Source organism: Xiphophorus maculatus, chromosome 5 (assembly GCF_002775205.1).
Source record: "Xiphophorus maculatus strain JP 163 A chromosome 5, X_maculatus-5.0-male, whole genome shotgun sequence".
Taxonomy (NCBI): Eukaryota; Metazoa; Chordata; class Actinopteri; order Cyprinodontiformes; family Poeciliidae; genus Xiphophorus; species Xiphophorus maculatus.
In genome coordinates this window covers 33,125,891-33,150,973 of record NC_036447.1, presented here as the reverse complement: position 1 = coordinate 33,150,973, position 25,083 = coordinate 33,125,891, and the positions used below count along the sequence as shown (strand labels likewise).

At 39.2% G+C, this 25,083-nt stretch overlaps 1 protein-coding gene across 4 annotated transcripts in view; it reads right to left on the bottom strand.

Annotated features, from left to right (window-relative positions):
• The window catches only part of LOC102231283 (caskin-1-like), a 99,109-nt gene that overhangs the window by 41,439 nt on the left and 32,587 nt on the right, over positions 1-25,083 (bottom strand). The window contains exons 2-12 of one of the 4 annotated variants that reach the window (XM_023333536.1): positions 19,599-19,650; positions 17,429-17,526; positions 10,939-11,084; positions 10,741-10,836; positions 8,665-8,786; positions 7,714-7,822; positions 7,387-7,495; positions 5,227-5,321; positions 3,189-3,303; positions 2,442-2,705; positions 187-285 (exon numbers count right to left, since the gene is read on the bottom strand). In XM_023333536.1, coding sequence (XP_023189304.1) covers positions 187-285; positions 2,442-2,705; positions 3,189-3,303; positions 5,227-5,321; positions 7,387-7,495; positions 7,714-7,822; positions 8,665-8,786; positions 10,741-10,836; positions 10,939-11,084; positions 17,429-17,526; positions 19,599-19,650 — 1,305 coding nt within the window. Of the gene's footprint in view, positions 1-186; positions 286-2,441; positions 2,706-3,167; positions 3,304-5,226; positions 5,322-7,386; positions 7,496-7,713; positions 7,823-8,664; positions 8,787-10,740; positions 10,837-10,938; positions 11,085-17,428; positions 17,527-19,598; positions 19,651-25,083 lie in introns of those variants that run through there. The other 3 variants (XM_023333537.1, XM_023333538.1, XM_023333539.1) reach the window with 3 other exon arrangements.

Genomic DNA, 25,083 nt, shown 5'->3' with positions numbered 1-25,083 from the left:
AAGTTCCCCAGGCTTGAGAAAACCTGGGGAACTGATGAACAATATCAATTTAAAAGATTGCAAAAAAAACAGCTCTTTAGCAAGCAAACTATATCGATTTTTGAGCTTTTCTATGGTGTTATAGGTCATATAGAACAAAACTGCAGAAATTCACATTTTTTCCTACAGGCAGAGTTTGGGGTGTACCTGCCACTGGTTTGCGTAACACCCAGATGTCCTCGCTGGTGCTGCTCTGATGTCCTAAAGTGGGTGAGCCCTGAGGACTCAGCTCTGCTGTCCGGGAACCTGTCACATACACACATATACACACAATTTTTATTGTCACTGAAGAAGAAATCAAATTATTTCTGAGGCCAACTTCTAATCATTTACAACAAAAACAAAAAAATTCTCCAAGACAGTGAGTGCAATGCATATCTCCATAAAAATCTGTCACCTATAAATCATTATTACTCATGTCAAGCTAAAGATTTTAGAAGAGCTTTAGGGTTTAAAATAACTTGTTTTGGTTCAATAATTTATCATTTTGACTAAAAAGTATTGTTTTTATTAAAAAATACTGCATGAGTGGTGATACAATTTCCAATAATCTGACAGTGAAATTAATTTATACTTATACTGGATAATAACATACTTCATAAATGTGAACATATTCATTGTAAGTCAAAAGTTTTAAATGAAATGATTTGCTTTGTCCAACCATGACTAGTACTTTTAAGAACCTAGAACAGCCTCATAATGTTATTATAAAATACATAGTACTGTGCAAAAGTTTTAAACCACATCTAATTTATTCCTATTTCAGAGATTCTTCCAATGTGCTTAAGTAGTTTTGAGATACAGATCTGTTTCTGGAGGTCTTTAAAAGTTTGTCTTCAGACTTTGATTTTTGGATGATTTTTGGGAACTGGATTCCCAAAAATCAACCAAGATTGATGTGACTCTGCAATATTGCATGGACATTGGGGGCAGTTCCCCAGGATTGGGTGGTAGTGCCCCTATTCAAAAAGTGGGACCAGAGAATGTGCTCCAATTACAGAAGGATCATACTCTTAAGCCAGGGAGGCTTAAGAGTGAGTCCTAGAGGATTACTTTCAGGGGTCCTAGAGAGGAGGGTCCGTCGGACAGTCGAACCGTATATTCAGGAAGAGCAGTGTGGTTTTCGTCCTGGTCGTGGAACACTGGACCAGCTCTACACCCTCGGCAGGGTCCTGGAGGGTGCATGGGAGTTCGCCCAACCAGTCTACATGTGTTTTGTGGACTTGGAGAAGGCGTTCAACTGTGTCCCTCAGGGAGCCCTGTGGGGGGTTCTCCGGGAGTATGGGGTACTGGGCCCTTTGATACGGGCTGTCAGGTCCCTGTATGACCGGTGTCATAGTCTGGTTCTCATTGCTGTCAATAAGTCGGGCTCGTTTCCGGTGAGAGTTGGACTCCGCCAGGGCTGCCCTTTGTCATTACTGTTATGGACAGAATTTCTAGGCGCAGCCAAGGTGTTGAGGGGATCCGATTTGGTGGCCTTAGGATCTCATCTCTGCTTTTTGTGGTTGATGTGGTTCTGTTGGCTTCATCAGGCCATGATCAGCAGCTCTCACTGTAGCGGTACACAGCTGAGTGTGAAGCAGCTGGGATGAGGATCAGTGCCTCCAAGTCCGAGGCCATGGTCTTGAGCTGGAAAAGGATAGAGTGCCTTCTCTTGGTGGGGGAGGGGGGTGGGGCTGCCCCAAGTGGAGGAGTTTAAATATCTGGGGATCTTGTTCAGCAATGAGGGAAAAATGGAACGGGAGATCGACAGACGGATTGGTGCAGCGTCTGCAGTGAAGCAGGCGCTGTACCTGTCTCTCATGGTGAAGAGAGAGCAGAGTCAAAAAGTGGAACTCTCCATTTTATCATGAGTTTTGGGTCATGACCGAAAGAACAAGGTCATGGATACAAGCGGCCGAAATGAGTTTTTTCCGTATGGTGTTTGGGCTCTCCCTTAGAGATGAGAAGCTCAGTAAAATCCCTTCTGAAATCCTGAAGAGCAGTTTAACATATTACAGGAAAGACTGACTGCTTAGAAGGAACACAGGAAGAAATGTAGCATTACACAAAACTTTTGCACAGCACTGTTTATCATATGAACTAACACAAATTAACAGAATCTTTCTCTTAAAGGATCAGTTCACACAGATTATTTATACAAAGAACTGGGACTGACTTTCTTACACTGTATTACAAAAATTAAACAAAAGAACTTTAGCTATAGCATTAAAACTAAACACTTATCGATTTTAAGGTTTAAAATAAAATGCAAAACACTGGTGTGGCAAAGTTTGGTGTTTTCGCCATCTGAGTGAACTGGAGCTTTAACTAAAGCCAGGCAACAGCTGACAATCCATGAGTTTTCTGTCCAAAGAGCATAAAAAAAGAAAGGATGCTTATCTGTGGTTTACAGTATGTACCTGTCTGACTCTGCTGCTCCTGAGGAGTGGAGAGAGGAGGAGAAATGGACAGAGGAGGAGGAGAGATGGGAAGAGGAACATACCCAAACGAGGAGAAGCGAGGGAGGGAATGTGTGCCGGAATGGAGGGGAGGGGGAGGAGGCAGATGCAGATGCAGGGGGAGGACTTTGGAGGGGGGGTATGGGTGTCCGTTCGCTGAGGCAATGGGGCAGGGGTTGGGCCGGCGGAGGAGCAGGGTGTGGCACTGCTGGGAGGGGGAGTGGCCTGGGTACAACCCGAGAGGGGGTAAGAGGGGAGGTTGCAAAACAAAAACAACACAACAACAACAACTGATCAGTCAAAAAGTAAAAAAAAAAATGCATAAAAATAGAACTGATTGAAATTAAAACCAGAAAACATCCATATATATCCAGATGGAATCTTTCTAAGCAATAATGCAAACACATAAAATGAACAAAAGCGTCTAATAAAGCAGTTGTAGGAAGCAAAGAGGGGTGTGTGTGTGGGGGCAGGGGGGAGGTTAGAGAGGCAAGAGGTTGGTATAGGTTAAGGAAGGAGACAGAAGGAACAGGAGGTAAACAGCCGCCAGCGGACACTGTTGATGAGCAACAGGCTGATGGAGGCCAAAAGCTGCTGCTAGCTACCACACAACACATGCAAACCACTCACACAAGCCACACACACACACACACACACACACACACACACACACACACACACACATACAGCTGTCATGTGGGTGGTCACCTGCCCTCTTGATGACCTCCACGATGTTGGATGGGAAGTAGCCCACGCGGTCATTTCCGGTGCGGTTGTCATGGATGCAGCCCTTCCATCTGCCATCAGAGTGCTGCTCCAGCACCTGTACACAAACATCTGTCTGAACTAGGAACACTTAGTGGAAAAATGGATGAATAAGATGATGCACTGACTTATTGCCCAGAAGATGCCTGGTATCAGATGATTTTATTTAGATTATGTTTAAATGCACAGAGCATTTGCTCCTGAGAACTAGTGAAAAGCATCTTCAAGATGAAAGTTTGAGAAGCTCCTTCAGTGTCCTGTTTCAGAAAGCAGGAGGGGTAGCTATGTGCATATCCTGGGTTTTCCGTTTCAGAAAGCTGTGTATCCAGAGTCAACTTACTACCACAACGTACTCCGTGAACCATCCCTGCTCGGCAGCAGGATTGTTTGAACAAACCCTAAGTTTGTTCTATATTTTAGCTGAAACCTGGCACAAGGAAAGCGTTAGAAATGAAGTGTTCTTTTCTGTGGGAGCCGTTACATGTTGGAGAGTAAATACTCTGCAGAAATCCCTGTCAGATGAGGGTGATCACGCTGCAGTTAGATGTTTTATCATTCCCGGACTAATATATTTTCTAGCGTTACTGTTTTTCGCCACAGTCAAAACTTCTGCTCGCACATCACTCATATGAAACAACGAGGACATTCTTTGTGCTGCACTTTGTTTTAATGCCAACCAGATCTTGTTAGAAAATTTACTGTAGCACATAAACTATTAATGTACAGCAGAGGCGCCTATGAGGTGAATATGAATCTTACTCACATTAACATGATGAGGTTCTACCAAACACCAGGGTTTAATCCCTGGCTGGTGCTCTTTATTAAAGCTATTCTGTTTCTCTGTTATGTTATTGGTATCAGGCATGAAAAGCTTATTTTTAGGTAAATTTTATTTTATGATGGAGCTTTTTAAATATGAGCCCTCCCACTGTTGAGCTGTACATCATTGTGACTTTAACATGTTCTGAAACCAAAACCCCTGATTATCATAGACTAGGTGGTTTCTTCAGAGTTTCTGCCCGAGTTTGTTAGAAAAATTATCTAAGTTCATTTACTTATGAGTTTATTTGAAAGGTTATGTTTTCATATTATTATTTTGTTTGATGTTTACTTGACTCCTTTTCTTCTGTGAAACACTATTAACCATTTTTAGGATGTTTGCCTGGAGGCTAGAGACTTTGCACATTCCTGTGTTATCAGCTACATGTGTAACTGATTAGTTGTGGTCAGCCCCATGCCCTTTCAAGGGCATGTCCACAGAAGGTTCCAGAACACCCTGTAGAAAAAGGTCATCGGTCAAATTCTTTGTGTGACTATGTGAAAAGCCCAACCTCCTTCCTTGTATTTTCTAATAAAGCCAAATGCAGACAAAGATCGGACAGAGTTGATCCCAGACAGTGTTTGACGGCGGCTTTCCGCGTCTCAGATCTTCCCTCCTTTTCTGCAGAAAAGAAAATTATGTCTCTGGTTGATTCTTTGCAAGTTAGGAATTTAAATAAACCTATCAGAGTTAGTTAGCCCTGCTTTCTGAAACGAGGCCCTGAAGTTTTTCACTAGAAACAAATCCTGGAACATAGCTCGTATACTTCTGCATATTTTATTAGTGGAGCCTTCAAGGACAGAGATTCGAAGTAGGGACCTAGGAAAGCCAAACATTTTTTTAATTTACTCTATTGTACTTTTGCAGTTTTGGTTTTTCCACACCCTTTCTGGGTAATAAAAAAGTTGTCTGCCAAAGAGCATTTCATTTCTAATTGTACTCGTCTTGGGGACTAACTTTTTCTGTCATTTTCTCTGATCAACTAGGCTAGAGACACAAATAAATCAAGTTCCCCATCAGGAAATGCCACAAAACATATATTTAAAAAGAAACAACAGGCCTAAATAGGGACCAAAGCCACAACAAATAGAACTAGGGCTTTATAGTATATGAAATCATCAGAAAATATTTTACAGTGGTTGCAAAATGTGGTGAATGTACCGTGATAATGTCTCCAGCTTTGATGTTGAGGCTGGTAAGGTCGTAGTTGTTGCAGTAATCCTTCAGCGCTCGGACCTGCATTGCAGCTGATGCATCTACAGGACAAAGGGGCACAATGAAAAAACAGAAGCTGGGGCAGATCAACTTTTATACATTACTATCTATGAATGTTACATAAAAGTAAAGAATATCTCAGAAAACATTTTCCCTTCCAGCCCAGATAAGAAACACTTCAGTTTTTCAATTTTTTCTAGACAGAAGGGTTTTTAGGGCAACTCAATTTAACTTGATCATTTAACACTAGGCGCTCCACAGAGGCTGTTAGTAACTTTGCAGTGTTTTGAATCTTAAGGTAAAAAAAAAGTTTTGTTTTACACTTTTATTGTGTTTTCATGAATTAGCTGCCATTAATATCACAATAGAATGACCTAATTTTTAAAGCAAAAATGTTTAATTTATTTGAATGAATATGTCAGGTTCCATTCATTACTTCTCTTTTGTTCTAAAATCTAAAAGAATAGAAACCTGCTTCTCGAACTTTGTATGAGTTGATTGTGAAATTTAGAAATGGCTTTAGGCAAATTTAGTCCATTTGCTCCCTTACTTCATACCAACAAAGTCCTGTTTGACACATGGTCACTGCCTGACCCAAGTAGTAAACTGGTTCAGGAAGCTGACTGGTGAGATGATCTACATCCATCTGCAAAGATGTGTCATCCTCTGCACTGCAACTTCTGGATGCAGATATTTGGTCTACAAATGTAAAACCAGTTTTTATAAAACCAATTTCTTGCCTGCTGCCATAAGTTTTTAAAATTCAATTTAGTACAGTTTTAACATGGTTTCCTTATTCTTTTTTCAGTTGTAAAAATGAGGATACTGTATTTAAGTTTATGTGTATTTATTTTTTTGTTTTTATGTTTTTTAACATAAAAAACACTTTTAATCATGTATTGTATGTATTTATTGTGTGTTTATATCAAATTTCCTGCATGGCAAGAAAGCTGGCTCACGTCACTGTAACCAAATCTACCTTGTGGTATAAATAATGTAGATTGATTGACATTTGAGGGACATTTAATCAATAACTCTTGATTAAACCCCTGGAACAGGGGTCGGGATGGTATGGCTCGCGAGCCAGGTGTGGCTCTTTTGATGATTGCATCTGGCTCGCAGATAAAACATAAAATATTTAATTTGGATGGATTAAAACAAGTTTTTATCGATCCATCAATTTTCCACCGCTCATGTCCTGTTCAGGCTTGCTATTGGCTGCTGGAGCAGTCCATTATTTTAATTGGATGATAATAGCCTACGTTGGCTGTTGCTGGGTAAACAGGTAAATGCCCCCTTTTGAATCAGTCTGCTGGGGCATTAGCTCAAAGCTAACCCTTTGACGAAGAAGATGGCGAAAAGAAAAAAAGACGAGGAGTGTCGTACATTTCAGGACGAATGGACCGAAGAATTTGCCTTTGTGGAGAGAGCAGGTTCTGCGGTGTGTCTAATTTGCAATGACAAAATTGCGTCGATGAAACGGTTGAATGTAAAGCGGCACTTCGACACACGCCATGCTACCTTTGCGTCAAAATACCCGGCGGGAGACAGTAGAAAGAAAGCGTGCCAAGAGCTACTGAGCAGCACCATGTTTGGATCTACGTATGCATGTGAGCAGTCATTCTCACATCTTAACAACATCAAGTCCAACCTAAGATCACATTTAACAGATGAAAGCCTCAACGCTTGCATGAAGCTTAACCTTACCAAGTACCAACCAGACTACAAAGCCATCAGCAAATTCATGCAGCACCAGAAGTCACATTAATGGTGAGTATTATAACAACATTATTTAAAAAAATAAATTCAGAGGCTTATTATACTCACATTTAGTAGAATTCAGTCTTAAAATATATTATATGGCTCTCACTGAAATAAATATCCAAATATTTTTGCTTTCATGGCTCTCTGAGTCAAAAAGGTTCCCGACCCCTGCCCTGGAAGCTACTTTTGCTCCAACATTGTGTAGAAACAGGAGGGAGCATTTTGTTTTTTACCTACTTTTTCTGACTGCATTTCAGTTTTTACTCCTAGCAATGTTCTAGATGAGCCCTAACCCAAAGCTGAGGTCAGTATGGATGTGAATGTGTGAGTTCAAGGCCTCACCTCTCAGTAACTGTTTGATCTCCCTGCTGGCCTGTGTGGTGGTAAACTGGTTAACAATGTCCAAGGCAGTTTGACTCAGAGTGTTTCTCACTCCTGCACTGATGCCACTCTACAATGAAACAGAGGAGATAAACAAGGGGCAAAGCTGGAACACTGATCAGTATGAGGGATGGTGTGGTGACAGCATGAGGCTGGCCAGATTGTCTGTTTATGCAACATGTTCCAGAAATGTCTTTATATTCTTTACTGCACAGTGTAAAGAATGATGAACAATGAGGTGTAAATTTGCTTGGCTGAAAAAAACACATTTAAGAACAAAATACTTACATCTAGCAGCAGCCGCACCACCTCCGTCTTCCCACAGAGGGCAGCCTGATGCAGGGCAGTACCACACTCAGACTGTCTGTTGATGTCTATCCCAGCCTGGATCAACAACCTGCAGAGCAACATCAACTTAAATGACACTTTTGTTTATTTTATAAAGTCACCATCCCAAAATGATTTGGGTCTGAGGATTCTGAAGCATGAAAAACATAAAAACAAACGCTGTATAGCTGGCAGAGATTTAGGACGCAATCCAACACGGCCTGTTTTTATTCAACCATCTTCAAGAGTTATTGTGGTTACATTTTTTTAATAGATTTTTTTACTTAGTTAGATAGAGATACCAAGCAGGCTGGATGACTGTTTGTTTTCTCTCTGGTGTGTTTTACTTTTTTTGCACACCAATTTGAGCGAGAACCAAGTAAACAAAAAGGTCCTACAGTTACAAGTCATTCCAGGACATCATCCAGGCAGCCTTAAAAAACCTATTGATGAAACTCCAATTTCAGAATCAGCTTGACGGCCTTCAGTTTGGCATTTTTATCTGATGAAAGCAGTCAATGTAGTCAGAAATCATGTTTAATGGTTCAATATATCCCAGCAGAAAGAGATTAGATGGCTGCTGTTTGCTGGTACATTTGCATGCTTCATGTTGTCATGTATCTACCATTAGACACTAATTGTTTCCTTAGTTCATTGTTTATGAAGCAAATGTACAGGAAAAGAGTTGGACTGCAGTTCTGAAATGTATTTGGATTGTGGGTTTTTGAGTTGAGTTAGGGAGTTTTAGGGCTTAAAAGTGTTGACTTAGTGCTAACTGTCTGCTTTGAGTGAAAGGAAATCTGCAAATGTAGGCATGGACTATGGAGTACTTTTTAAAATGAATATAGAAACATTGAATGTACTGTTCATTAGAGTAAATGACTATTATGATTTAAGAGTTATTGTTCGGACCGTATTACGTCTATGTGTCCATTCTTAGCAGCCAGATGCAGCGGGGAGACTCCATTTGGGTCTGAGGGTTTCGGCTCCAGCATGGCTGCACACATGTTGCTGCTGAGCAGGAGCTGGACCACCTAAACAGGAAAACACAGTATCAGTGGGAACTTCAATGAGTGAATGTTGGATAAAAACACATTTTTTTTCTTACTTTATTCAAATTCAGAAGTTTAAACTTCCTTAGTATTTGATAGAATTTCCTTTTAGACACTTTGACTTGGGAGCAAATGTCTCGCAATTTGTTTCTGTAATTTTGGCCAGTTCCTGTTTGGAGGCCGCCCTGCTCACACACAACTTTTCTATGGAGGTGAGATCAGACTTTTGTAATGGCCACCCCAAAACATTAACTATACTGTCCTTAAATCTCTGTAATTAGTTTGATTGTATGCTAAAGGTCATTGATCATTCAGAAGAACCATTTGTGTTCAGCCTTCCCATGTATTTTGTGAAGTGCACCCATACAACACATCACACCTGGGCTCACATTTTTAAGCTCACAAACTGTAACAATGGTCACTATGACCAATCACTTCAATGATCAAAACTTGATCAAAACTTGATCAAAACACAGGACATGGCTTCAGATTGCAGAGTCTTTGTCCTTGAATCAATTCACAAGCAGTAATCTGGATTCTAGGTTACTTTAGGAAAAAAGGCTTCTTCATGGCTGAGTGGGGTTTCATGATGTGCTTCACTGTGGATAATGACACTGTTACCAGGTTCAACAAACATCTTCATAGTTTAGTTTTTGTTCTGTGGTTTATTCCAACATTTTGCACCAAAACAAGTTCTTTTGTTCTTGGACGCAGAACCTTGCTGAGCAGTGTGATGCCTGAAAACAGTTATGGCTTTCACTTATATACAATTGCTATAATTGATAATGAGGCACATTCCTATGGCAAAAGTCCTCAGTTATGAGCCAGACATGTGGAGCTCCACAATTGCTCTTCCAAGAGTCTAATATTATTTATTTTGATTTTTTCTGACATCACACAATGAAGCAGCATGTTTGAGGTAAAATACAAAAATACAATATAATCAGATGCTTATAAAGCCATTTATAAATTACAAAGAAGTTTCGGAAACCATCATCTGTTGTTTCCTAAATTGCTTAAAGGCACAGTAATCTTGCAAACCTCTAAATTTTACAAACTAATTCTCTCTATTAAAGCTGCAGTATGCAACTTTTATAAAAAAAAAAAAAATATATATATATATATATATATATATATATATATATATATTATACATAGCAGGTGTTTCATGATAACAAATTATGCTGACAATAAATTGTCCTAAAAGTTACAATTTATTTTGATAAACACTTATATTGTAGTTTTGAGACCATTTCAAGTAACATAATGGTAATGTCATATAATGCAAAAACACCCTCTTAAAGGTCTATAAACTTTAAATTCTAATGAACATTTAACATTGGAACTGAAAAGCATTTTAACTATCCAAAATAAATAAGCAAAATAAGAGAAACAACAAATAAAATGAATTATGAAGTCTCTGAAAACTAAACTTTTCTTCAAAAAGAATAAGTTGGGACCAAAGAACCACACTGAATACTGTTATCGTACAGTTTATGGTAAAAGAGAAAAAAAGGAAAAATGATAAAGAATGCCAATGGAAATTATTGAGCTTGTTCTAATTTATCATGTAATTAATTGTTTTATTGCTTATTCAGACAGACCTACAAAATCAAACATGGAGTTCCCTTAAATCAAGACTAAAACCCACCTGTATAGAGTTGCTTTTGAACCATAATTAATGGAACATTGACCAACATATTCATGTGTATTGATGTGTTTGATAAAGACACTTGATAAAATGTTATATTGTTCTCAAATTGGTGACTGCATGATGTTTCTGTGACTTTTTGTTTTTGTCTTGTTGCTGAAATGGGCCATACACATAAACCTGTCTGATTATGAGGAAACTACAACATTCTTTTAAATATCAAATATAGATATTTAGTTCAAACAAAGAAAATTTAAAAACTTTCTTTTTGTTTATTGAACTTACTGCAACACGCCCAAATTCACAGGCGAGGTCCAGGGGAGTTTTCCCAGCTGCATCTGAGATACAAGGGTTGGACTGATGCTGTAGCAACATTTCTGACTGCAACACACACACAAAATCATTACTGGTTTATTTGACCCAAATTTCAAACATGCCCCATCAGATCTAGACTGAAACAAACAGCCACACACACTGAGTTACCCCATCATAGTGTCCGTGCTGAGCTGACAGGTGGAGAGGGATCTGTCCTTCGTCTGACTGTCCGTTGACTGAGGAGCCTGCTTTCAGCAGCATTTTCATTGGTTCAGTCTTCCCTTGCCATGCAGCATAATGCAGAGGACGCATTCCTACACAAATACCCCCCAAACACACACACCCCGAACAGGCAGAGCCAGATGTGACAGCAACCATACAACACAGACATACAGTACATAGTTTCTCATTTATATCAATCAGTTTACAACTAGACATCAGGCAAACATTAACTATCCAAATACTACCTAGTTATGAAGCAAAAGATAACTTGTATTTAAAATGACAACAAGCTAGTGCAGCTAAAATAATCACCAAATGAGAAAATGTTCTTTTTAAAGAAAGTCATTGAAATTAAAAATGTTAGCTTGTTTCTGCACTCTCCCTGCAACATGGCAAATATGTTTGGAAAGTTTTTAAAAATATTCATATTCTGTGGCAGTAACACAATTTCACTGTTAATTCAGCAACAATACACAATTGGTTTGAGTGCATGTATTTCTGAATGCAAAAAATTTAACAAAAAAAGTAGTTTTTAACAAAATGACTAGTGCAACATTTATCTCTCCTTGAAATCCAGACTGAATGTAACTGACACATTAGTTTCTGCTTTACTTTTTGGGTTTTTTATAGCCACTGTTCAAAATGGGAAAGACAATAAAACATCTTTTTTGAGTGTGTTAAATCATTATAAGTCAGAATTGTTCCACAAGAAAACAATAATTTACCTAAATCTGCCCATTCCTGCAGACTATCCTATCACAGTTATGGAACTGTGATCGATCTCACTGAGCTCCTGAGATCGAGCCAATCTTTCACACGTTTGTAAAAACAGTTTGCATGCCTAGGTGCTTCGTATTCCAAGGACATCATTGGAATACATGATTGCTATAATGTGGATAGGTGATCAAATAGTTTTGGCAATATAATATACTGCTCAAAAAAATAAAGGGAACACTTTAAGTGTTAAACACCTGTTTAAGTGTTCCCTTTATTTTTTTGAGCAGTGTACATTAAAGTTTGTACAGATTTCCATATCTCAACAGCCTGGGACCTCCAGGCTAACATGGCTCGTCTTGTTGTTGTTGACATCTTTATGAGCCTTTGTGACCCTGGAACTATTGTATTTGCAAACATGACATTCCTGGGACATTTGAGACAGCAGCTTGAAACAAAGGGCAACAAAACCCTTTTCAGTGCCATAACAGGTCCAAAGAGAACACTGCATGGACCTGGGCAAGTCTGAGAACAGTCCAAAAAACCAGGAGTCACTGCAGACACCACTAAGTAGAGAATATTACACAGGTCTATTGAAAAGTATGATTGTGAATGAAGCTGCACAATATTAGAAAACTATGCAATGGCAATTTTATTGGTTAAAATTGGGACAACAAAAATTGGTGACCGTAAATCAAGTTTTCTTCCTCCTTTGGTTTTTAAACATGTTCCTAATCCTCACTGTGACAGAGTGATCTTCTGATACTTAACAATCATTAGCAAACAATTATTACATTCTTTGCACTATTATTGAAATGACAATACTTTCATGGTAAACTGTGCAACTCTATTTGCAGATATTTCTTAATATGCCACGCAAATTATTTTCTTTCAACCAAGAAGTTTGTTTATGATAGAGAAAAAAAATTCTGAATTTAAAAAAAATCTCTAAGCAATTATTTATTCCTTTCTCAATTAACAGTGAAAAACTGTTGGCACTGTTAGCATACATGGTGTATGTATGATTGCTATACATACAACATGTTTATACTGTTGCTTTGACTATTTCTGTTGGACAATGAGCTCCATGTCCCTGAAGTTAGAAGGCCTCTTGGCCATCTCCCTAATCTTTAGGTCCCACCACAAATTCAGATTTAAGCAGAAACTCCATCTGGGCCACTACAAAACATGAGTAAGGCAAAACAAAATTGACCCAAGAAAAAGGTGAAGAGAACAGGCGTTTCAACGTGCGTTCATTTATTGTCTTTCTCAGAACAGTACAATACAACTGCAGTACTCAGAAGACACAGCAGATGGCAGCATAACAACCTCTCCATTAATCATTGAACAAATTACTGCTTCATATTTCAACACTGCCACTTAATTTTTTACAATAGTATTAAGACACAAGATAGTGCTGAAATCAATTTTAACTCAACTTGCAAGACTAACGTATTAGTCCTTTTCTGTTTATAGTTTACTTTTTGTCTTGCTATACTCAACAAGAAATAGTCAACTTTAAGATAAGATAAGATAAATCTTTATTGTCATTGTCACAAGGACAACGAAATTCAAAGGGTGCCATCAGTCGGTGCACATGCCCAAAAACAAAAAATAACTGTCTCACAATTCACACACAACGCAAGAATCAACAAACAACTGGCAAAAAATAAATAAATAAATAAATAAATAAATAAATAAGAACAGCCACATTCTCACATACATCATTTATGATGATTAATGAAAACTACAAAGTAAGACATTCTATCACAGATTTACATTGGAAAAAGTCCAATCTTTTTTCTAAAATACTCAAACTTCTGTCTTGCAAGAGGCTTTGTCAAGATATCTGCCTTCATGTCATCGGTTGGACAATATTCTAACTTGACTTCACCATTCTGCACACATTCACGAATGTAATGGTAATGAATATCTATGTGCTTGGTTCTTGAATGGTCCACCGGATTCTTTGCTATTGCAATGGCTCCTTGGTTGTCCTCCAGAATCACTGTAGGCTTTGTGACCAAACCCAGATCGTTCAGTAATCTTCTCAGTCAGGTTCCCTCTTGAGCTGCTTGACTGAGAGCAACATACTCAGCTTCTGCTGTTGAAAGTGCAACCGTTGCTTGTTTTTTGCTTAGCCAGCTCACTGCTCCTCCGCTGAGTAGAAATATGTTGCCTGTTGTTGAACGGCGGTCGTCTTGATCTCCAGCCCAGTCAGCATCAGAAGAACCAGTCAAATCTTTGTATAGTCAGACTCTAGAGCAAGGTTAACAGTTCCCTTCAGGTATCGAAGAATCCTCTTCACAGCAGTCAGATGTGCAGTATTTGGATTTGCATTGAACTTTGACACTGCACTCACTGCTTGTGTTATGTCTGGTCTTGCTTGGATTGACAGGATTACTGACAGCATCATCCTTTTTCAGCTTTACACTGATGCCAGCAGGGGTTGCAACAGGATTTGCTTTATCCATCCCGTATTTCTGAAGAATGTTTTCAATGTTCTGTTTCTGGTGAAGAAAGATGCAGTTTTTTGCTTTGTCTTGAATAACTGAGATGCCGAGGATGTAGGACAGTTCACCCAAGTCCTTCATTTTTACCGCTCTTGGAGAGTCAGTTTTAACTCATCCATGCTTTCAGTTGACTCTGTAATCAGCATCAGATCATTTACATAAACTGCAACTATCTCCAGCTCCTGTGATGACTTACTTCACAAACACACAGGGATCCGAGGTCCTCTGCTTAAATCCAAGATCCATCATGAATTTTGTGAACTCTTTGTTCCAACAATGAGGAGACTGTTTTAATCCGTAGATTGATTTTTTTAGTTTGCATACAAGATGCTCCTGACCTGGTTTGATGTATCCCTCAGGTTGTTCCATGTATATTTTTTTCTCCAGGTGTCCATTTAAGAATGCAGTGACAACATCCATTTGATGTACATGTAGGTTATTCTGGATGGCAAAGGACAATAATGTACGAATTGAGCTAAAACGTACCACAGGCACCATAGAGCTGTGAGTAGCCTTTGGCAACAAGTCTGCACTTGTATCGCTCCACTTCTCCATCATTTTGATGCTTGACTTTGAACACCCATCTTCATCCAATGACCTCTTTGTCCTTTGGTAGCTCCACCAGGTCCCATGTTTCATTTTCTTCCAGTGACTGGTATTCTAAATCAGCCGCTTCTTGCCATTCTTTTGCATTTGGACTCTTACTGCTTCTTTCAGTGTGATTGGTTCCATGACAGAACACACATTAGCACAATGATCAACAGTCACCATATCTGCAAACTCGTCATATCCATATCTCTTTGGAGCCTTTCTGATTCTGCTTCCTCTTTTAATAGTTTCATCGACAGTGACGTCATCATCAGTTGTTTCCTTTTCTTCTGTGATGGTAATCACCTCTTTCTCTGGACAGGAAACTTCCTCCTTCTGTTTCCAGTCAATGTCTGACTCATTAAAGATGACACCTTTTTGAATCAGAATTCTTCTTTTTTCTTCATCAAACAGACGATATCCTTTTGCGTTGTTCGCATATCCCACAAACCTGAGCTTTACAGTTTTCTTGTCAAGTTTTTGTCTTTCAGCATCTGGAACATGTGCATAAGCAACACAACCAAACACTCTCACATGGTTCATGTCAGGTTTTTTACCAGACCATCGTTGGTAGGGTGTCTCTTGCTTCAGAACAGATGTTGGCAATCTGTTTTGTATGTAGGCTGCTGTTGCTACTGCTTCAGCCCAGTACATCTTTGGTAGTTTAGCATGTGACAACATGCTCCTAGCTGCTTTAACCAATCAATGTCCTGTTTTTTCTCTCTGCAACTCCATTTTGCTGAGGTGTATGAGGTACAGATATCTCATGGTGGATACCTTGAGCCTTCAAATATTCTGGAAACTCACTTGAAATGTACTCCCCACCATTATCTGATCTCAGTCTTGCAACTTTGTGTCCACACTCATTGGAGAATGTTCTCTCAAATTCCTTGAATTTGCTTAAGACTTCACTTTTTTGTTTATGAAGTAAACCTTACAACAGCGAGAAAAGTCATCAATGAAGGTTACAAAGTATTTTGACCCACCGATGGATTCAGTCTGCATGGGTCCACAGACATCACTATGGATCAGTTGCAGCTTACGTTTGGACCGGATTTCTCCCACTGCCTTCCTGTCTTGTGAGCTTGCCTTCCACACAGGCTTCACAGAAAGGAAGTTCTTTGTCTGCAGAGAATTTCACTCCATTCACCAGAGCTTCTAGTTTCTTTAGTTTGGTGGTGTGACCTAAGCGCTGATGCCACAGATTAGTTGTTACTGATGCACTATGACAGACCGGCATAGATCCTTTAATATCCAACTGCTACAGTCCATCAGATCTTTGTGTTCCCATTCCTTGAAGAGTTCCATCCTTGCCATGAATGTATCACCGAGATTCTTTGAACTGCACTGTATTTCCTTTTCTTGTAGCAGCTCCCACTGAAGAAAGATTTCCAGACAACTTTGGGACGTATAACACATCATACATTGTGGCAGGCTTAGCATCACTTATTTTGAAGGTCATGTTCAATTTAACAATGCCAAATCCTTGAGCTTCCACCACCCTGCCATCACCCAATTTTACAGACTGTGTTTTTGAAAAGTGCTGGTAGTTTTGAAGAATTTCTTTGTCACAGGTCATGTGTTTTGATGCTCCAGAATCAATCAACCACTCATCTTGTGCTGGTCCTTCAGTTAGATTTGCATTTTCTGCAACAAAGGCACTCTCAGAGGGGTCTTCTTCATTTTCACATACCGCATTCTTGGCTTTGTGATTTTTGATTCGTTTTTTCCAGCGTGGACAGTTACGCTTTATGTGTCCTTCTTTGCCACACTTGTAACATCTCCATGAACTCTGTCTTTCAGCTCCCACTACTTTTGAATGGTCCTGCATTTCTCTGTGAACTTGTGTTGACATGGCTGATGCACCACCTGATGTAGCAGCACTGTAGACATCATTAACATTGACTCTTTTTTGCTCTTCATTGATTAATGCTTGCTAAACAAACTGTAATGTCAAATTGTCCATCTTTGTTTCTAGAGCAGTGACAATCGTAGCATTGCTTGGTGGTAAGCTACCCAGGAGTGTTACAATCTGATCTTCCTCTTCAATTACAGCTCCTATTGCTCTTAGCTGATCAGTCAGTTCCTTCATTCGTTTTAAATGGTAAAAAGTAAAAAGTGCCCATGAAAGAAGTGCTTGTTTGTGAAATGCAGAAAGTTTTACTGGTATTTTCTCTACATTATAATTACAGAGGAGGAGGCCCTACCAGGTGTATCTCTGTATTTAGAGGAGTGGAGGAGGGGCGCCACTGACTGAGTGCAGAGAGACGAGGCCAACATCCTGCAGGGATTATAGCTCCCATCTGCCCTGAGATTTCCTCTTTCTTCCGTCAGAATCCACCAATGTTGGCTGGAGATATTTTCCTGCTCTGATGCCATTTGGCTCTCTGTTACGCAGCCATGAAGCTTTTATCCTCTGTTTTCTATTATTTACTCTACAAATAAATCTGTCGCTGTTCTCTCACACACAACAAAAACAAATGATTGCATTTTCAACAAGCTCACACAGGACTCTAATGTTTTTTCAGATTTTAAATATTATGTTTAGTTATTTTTTTAGGTGGGGGTGGAGAGCTTTGTGTGTACTTTGTGTGAACCCTTGGATCTGTGAGAGTTTTTACCTTTATGATCTTTGATATCCACTGCTGCCTGAGCCTCCAACAGCAGAGAGATCAGCTCCTTGTTCCCACTAAGAGCAGCGTGGTGCAGCGGAGACAGCCTTCAAACAGACACCGATTAAGAGTGAAAATAAACATTCACGTCTACGCATCAGCATGAGCTCTGAGTAGAACTTTGCTGAATTAATCTCCCTTCCGCCTTCAGCTCTATGTGGAAGATGGGAGGGGTGAGGCAGGCAGGCGGGCAGGGGGCAGGGGTGACCTACTTCCATTAATAAGCAATCTTGCTATCCTGGAGTGGAGAGAACACACAGGCCATCTATGTGTCTGTGTGCATGTGTGTGTGTGTGTGTGTGAGTGTATGGATCCCCTGTGAATCTAAGAGCCAGCCCCTGGAGTCAAATCAACGAGTCATCAGTCATTAAACAGGGAGCTGAGCCCAATTATCTGATTTCCACCAACATAATAAAAGGATTCTTGTTATTTGATGGAGCAAAATAGAACATGGTTACAAGCCAAGCATGTGCACACATCTAGATGAAGCAACATAAAGCAGTACAGCCAAATTAAAACTTGGCAACACTGCACATCTGCCTTTAACCACTGATTATGGACCATCTTTATGGTTTCATTTAGACAAACACAGATTTAAGTGGAGGATGTTTTTCTTCACATGAGTTGGTCACAGAAAGTTGAACAGAGGTAAGCAGTTTTTCTCTCTTCCTTCATTATTGCTGCATTCCATTTCCACAGAAAAATGAGAACCTGCATCTGGGAGTCACATCCCAGTTAGCAGTGAGTACACTGCTAACTGTACTGAGTCCATTGTTATTAGGCTACATCACACTAATAGCAGTGGATGCATCTAAACATTTTGACGTTAGCCTTTGTTACTGGTTGTCTTCATCTGTCAGAGCTGAATGCTTCAGATTAGCGTTTGGACTCTAGGTGCTATCACTGGTTTTGATCTACATACAGTCTTCTCCAAATTTAATTATACCATTTAAACAATCAATACTTCATAGAACCACCGTTCGATAGAGTTACAGCGGTGAGTATTTTGAGGTAAGTCTCTAGCAACGTCTGGAAACTGAAATTTTTACCCAGACTTCTTTGCAAAATCGTTTCATCCCAGCCAGACTGGTTGGAGTACATTGGGATGTTAACAGAGCCAATCTAAACCATCAATATGCTGTGTTGTATAGTATTTCACTGTAACTCCGTCTGTGTGTTTCAGGTTATTGATGAGTTTCTGGGTGGCTCAAGTCTTCTGCACCTCTGACAGGTTTTCTTCCAGGATTGCCCTGTATTTAGCTTCATCCATCTTCTCATCAACCCTGACCTCTGACCCCTTTGTACAACATGACAGGATAAGGCTACATTTATATACAATGTATCATTTTCTTTCCTGTCAACTTTTATTTTTTTAAAGATTTCTTTTGGCTCTAGTAGCCTTTATTTGCTAGTGAATCACCAGGAAAGTGTGTAGTGAGACAGGGGAAAGACAAAGGTTAATGGGCCGGAACTTGAACCTCTGACATCTGCGTTCAGGACTGAGGCCATGTACACATGTCACACGCTCTACCCCTGCACCACCGTCGCGCCCCTTTCCTATCTTCTAAGACTAGGTTTATAACTTTTTGATCAAGTTTATAGTTAGAGTGGCTCAGTGGCTCCTGAGTCATCTCTGTGGTTACGTTGCTATAGGTTCAGGCTGCTGATGGACAAACTGACTGCTCTTCCTCTCTATTAAATTCTCATATGACTCTCCAATAAAATTTGAAGTATTTGCTGTTATTCCAATTTTTTATTTTTATGTTCTCCCTCTGTGTTTTTTCTCTTTATAGACATAACATCTGGCCTGGGGTTTCTATGCAGCTGCGATAATTTCTTGTGTGTGTGTGTCGGCGTGCGTGTGTGTGTGTGTGTGGAGAGGGAGAAGGGGAACATGGGCTGAGCAAGTGATGAAAACAACTTTATCCTTCTCTAGATCATTCACTGTCTTTCAGTGTTTAACTCTGTTGGCATTCTCCACAAAACTATTGGCAGAGTCTTTGCTGTGGCTAACTGTATGTGCTCTCTTTCAGTTTTTCTTTCTCTCTGAAAATTCATCTATGTAAAAAGAAGGGAGCAATTATAACAGGAGGGGGAGAAAGGAGCTGTTGGTTCTCACCCATCTGCATCTTGGATGTTGACATTAACCCTCTTTGTTGCTCCAAGTAGCTCTAAAAGAGAAAAAAAGTGTTAAAAAAGAATTGAGAAAACTTTAAGGTTTAAATTTAAACTTTAATTTTGTGCAAGCTGAAGCTACCATCTGCTTTTTGACTGCTTCATGCTTATGCTAAATGTGTCTGAAAACATTAAAGCAATAGCTCTGCCTTTGGCAAGACAATGGTTTCTTTTAAATGTGATGTAAAATAATGGTTTCAGGTTAGGGTTAAGATTTTATATCCGATCAAATTAATTGAGTACATTTTACGACTTTTATGAAGACTCTCCTTGGTTTAAAGTCCATTACACATCGAGTTTTAAAGAAATAAAGTAAAAGAAATAAATAGTTAGGAACATTATGGATTACAAAGGGATTGCAAAATGAATATAGAAATAAACAGACAATTATTTTATGGATATCTAGTCAAGTCAAATTTTATTTATATAGCACATTTACAACAGCCTCGGCTGACCAAAGTGCTTCACAACAAACAACATCACAGGTAGATAAATAATAATAAAAGAAAAGAAAAATAAAATTAAGTTTAGTAAAACTAATAAGTGCCCTGCGACAGACTGGCGACCTGTCCAGGGTGACCCTGCCTCTTGCCTGAAATGTTAGCTGGAGAGGCACCAGCACCTCCTGACCCCACTAGGGACAAGGGTGTTAGAAAATGGATGGATGGAAAACTAATAAGAAAAATATAAAATTGGCAGATATACTAAAGGCTAATAGAATGAATAAAAACCAAACAGTTTTTAAATTTAGCTGCAACAATTCTCTTCAGTCCTTTACCTTTTCTCTTTAACTGATCTTGAAGGTCAGGGAGAATGGATGAGTATTCAGGCTGGACTGAAACTGACTGAGAAAGCTTAACAGACAGAGGAAGACTGTTCCACAGTCTGTGTGCCGCCACAGAGAAGGCTCTGTCCCCTCTAGTTTTTAGCCTAGTTTTAGGGACATACAATCAAAGCTGGTCAGTTGACTTTAGGGCTCTGGGTGGAGTGTAGGGCTGCAAGAGCTCACTGAAGTAAGAAGTGCCCATGGAGTTTAAACACTTAAAAATAATCAATAAAACCTTAAATTTTATCCTAAAAGCAACAGGGAGCCAGTGAAGGGTGCGCAAAACTGGAGTAATGGAATCAAGCCTCCTTGTTTTAGTCAGCAGACAGGCTGCAGCATTTTGTACGCTCTGCAGTCACTGCAGGGAGCTCTGGTCCAACCCTAAGTACAAAGAGTTACAATAATCTAAACGCGATATAATGAATGCATGGATAGTCATCTCAAAGACAGGCAGAGGAAGGTTTCATCTTAGCAAGGGTCCTCTTGGCTTTGATAATTTAAACAAAGGATCAACAATCACACCCAGATTTTTCATGAATGGACGACAAAAGGAAGACAGGGAACCAACAATACTGTAACGTCCAAGCAGAGAACTGCATTGACCAAACACTAAAATCTCCGTTTTCTCTCTATTTAGGTTCAGAACATTTGCTCTTAACAAATGCCTATAAATCCTGTAGATCTGTGTTTCTCAACCTTTTTTGGGCCAGCACCCTCCTATCCATTATCCAGGTCCCTTACCACTCCCCTTCAAAGAAGTTGTAGGCTACTGTACTTTGCACTGAATATTATTGTACTATTAATAGTACCATCACTATTGTTGTTTTGATTTTTATGGTTGTTTTTGTATTTATCATCAAAAATAATTCAGGAGAATGGGACATCAGAGTATCATTCATAAAATTTCACCCACATGGCGTTTACTGTGTAAACCAGAGCTTTCAGTGGAAACACAAAAAATCCAGATTCTTTCAATGCCATACAAATATGAGACAGAAACATGGATTATATCTAAATATAGACCTGACTATTGATTTATAGATTAATAGTTTTACTGGACAGAAATGACAAAGAACAATGCTGGTTCTTAGTCAAATCCTAATGAATCAGATTGAAAGTGTCATGGAGTCACTGAACAGCCTCATGATATTAAACACTGTCATGAAAAATAATATTGAAGAAATAAATATATAAAATAAAAAATAATTAAAAACATAAATTAGTGATTAGCTTCTTACTGCTAGCATCTGTAAGATATATTTCTTCTTAGTTCTAGATATGGTCCCAACAAACCCATGGCACTTCAATATTATTTTACCTTTTATCTGAAACCAGTGTCTGTTTATTCCTGCCATATAGTCCTCTGTATTAATTATTGCTTGAGAGGTCTTCCCATACCAGTTTATTCCTCTGTATTTAATTTAGTTTCTTAGTTTATTCCTGCATTTTGTTCTTCATTCATTTCCATTTAGTTTTCTTTGATTAGTATTGTCGTTTCTTGGTTTATTGTTATGTCTTCTTTAGATTTTTTATGTTGCTAGGTTTATTTTATTGTTTGTATTGACGCTCACCACCAATAATCTTCAGATGAATTTGCCTCTCATATTGATTTTTCACTGTTCACCTCCGGATTCTCTGATCCTGATTCACATCTAGTTCGTTGCTCCGTTCTACGTCCCGGTTCTCCTATTTCAGAGTTTTGCGCAATGTGCTTGTCGTTTTCCTAACCCCATGCGGAGGAATAGGGAAGAGTATTGATGGAGAAAAGCAGACTGACGTAAACCTTTTAAAACAACGGGGAAAATCCCGGTATTCTGATGATTAAAACTCAAAGGTGCTGTGGTACTACCGTTTCATACCGGATCACTTTCAGCACCAATGGTAACTCTATAAATGAATGCTCTCTATCATGGTATCATCCATGGAAGGATTTCTTTATTTGAATGGGTTCATTTTTCTGATGGACACACAGTGAGGGTATCATGATTTTAGTAATTACATGTTTATAAGAGTGATATTCCATTGTCATAGGGTTAGGGTAGGGTACCCTACCCTAAAACACTTTTTAATATAAATTGCTACTTTGACATGATCACAGTACTACCAAAACATATGTACAAAATCCTCATTAAAACATAAAATATTTGAAAATCAGACACCAGACAAGTGAATCACAGCACCGTCATCAGCCGGTGTAACGCTGAACTGACGTGGTGAAGCTACCAGTAGCAGGAGAGGCTAACAAACACTGAAGAGAAGAAGAGCTGCCATCGATACAGTTGCAGCCAAGCATGTTTTATTGTTACACAATACCGTTTTAGTAAGTTGCTCAAAGTCTAAACTGGTATTGTTGTGCATTTAAGGGGTAAATTTGACCTTCGAGCAAATGCCCCCCTTTTGTAAAAATGTCCGCCAGCGCCCCCTTCTGTCCTCTGAACATCCCCTGCAGGGCGGTACCGCTCCGTTGAGAAACTCTACTGAAGACAATCCTGTAACATATGGACAGCAGACTGGCTGTCATTTGTAGTTGCAGGTAGATAAATTTGAATGTTGTCTGCAAAACAATGAGAGGAGACTTCAGAGTGGTAGGACATCATGTCCTAGCATTCTGTTGAAGAGGAGTAAAAGCTTTTGACAATGAAAGAATTCCACCCAAACAGTATTAGAAATTGGTGGAGAACAGTGTTTGCAAATCTAAACTGTAGGGTCACCGCAGTTCATAAGGTAAAATGAGATAATAAGCTAAACGTAGATAAATACTAATGGTAATATCTAGGCTACCACTAGCATGTTGAGTTACAGTAATATATTCCATCCAGTATGAAAAACTCAATGTAAAACCTAAAATCTGAATAGGACAGGAATGTTCCCCCATTCCTTCAGATAAAAACGGTGGGTGAAAAAATCCATACCTCTTATAGTTCCTGAGATATTAACATTTGTTTGGAGGCATCGTTTAGCACAGTGACTACAAAAAACATCCCACATGCAGTACGAAAAAAGCAATGTCAAAAGCTCAAATTATTCCCAGGTTCTAAACAGCATAAAAGCTGTTAAACGGTCCAACTTCAAAATGGCCACTGTCTTGTGTCCTCCATGACAGCCCTGAAACTGGATGATTCATTGCCATTAATAGGCAGAACCTAAAACATCAACTGTGAAACACATTCATTTTATATTGTAATTTTCAATTGTTCCTGTTTTTCCATTCATTTCAATGGGACGGAAAAATTAATAAAAAACTGAAAAAATATGAAGGTTATGAATATCAAAAGATTTAGCCGGCATTAGAATCACAAGCTGAATAGAATAAAAGTTAAATGGTGGAAATAGCAAAAAGTATGCAATGTATCGAAGCAACCAAAATTAAAGCTGGAAGCAGCGACAGAGGCCCTTGCAGCTCTGCGCCTCTCCGTCCCCATGGCAACCGCAGGAGTTCCAGCAATGCCACACACCACGGTCGACGCTCAGTTCCTGCATCCATCCACTAGGCAATACACACTGATGTTTTCAGCAGTGCTCTCTGACGACACAAAAATCTGGTGCAGATCAGCTGATGTATTAAGCAGACAGAGCTGTTGGAATAATCTAGGGGGCACAGTGGAGTTGAATTGCAATTTCAAGCTATTGGGTTCTTTAGAGGTTAACAAAGGTCAATCATAAGAAGCTTGATACAAATTGGATGATGCATGTATGATTTAGAGTCAACCAGGGGTGAAAGTAGGCGGGTACGGTCGGGTACTAAAAGATTTAGTGTGGGTATGCAGTACCGGCTAGAGAGGGGAGCGGCTGTCTGCTGTAAAGAATCAGTGGGTGCAGCCGTGAGTGCACTCACTGATCAGCCATGACTGATTAGTTTTTCAAGAACAATCTAAAACAGGATTTAATCAGTTAATAGTTTTTTTCCTCATTTCACATTGTTTCTGAACTGTTCGTGTTATGCTAGCAGGGGTGCTCAATACGTGGATCTCGGCGGTAGGTGACAAACTAAACGTCTCCAGGACGCTGAGACCTCCTCTGACTCGCTTATCAAAACGTTCGTAACTTTATTAAAGAATTTTTTTTTAAATCAACAAAACATATTCAAATTAATGACCCAACAAAAATAATAATCTCAGTGATTATTGTTTCAACTAGGTGTTGTAAGTAACAAACAAATGGCTTCTACCGCAATAATTATGTGAAATTAAATGAATTGTCTAATATAAAAAAAAACTAGTTTCTGGCATCTTGCTTTGAGCTCAGATTCTGAGAGGCTTTTCCTCTGTCAAACATGCTATTTATTTTTGTCTCTTATTTAGTGGAAATATTGATGTTGATACTTTCTTCACTGTTGAAATTGAGTAGCTGACATTCACAAAAGACATTGAAATAAAATCCAGTCCAACATCTGGTTTGAGGTGATTCTTTGGAACCTGTTGGAGGAAAAATATCCCAACTTCAGAAGAAGTGGCTTTATCTTAACAGAGATAAAGCCACTGGCAAATGCCAAGCGTCCTGCACGGTGTTGGGCTGTGAGCACAACCCCCATCTGTGGACGTCGGGCCCTCATACCATCCTCATGGAGTCGGTTTCTAACCGTTTGTGCAGACACATGCACATT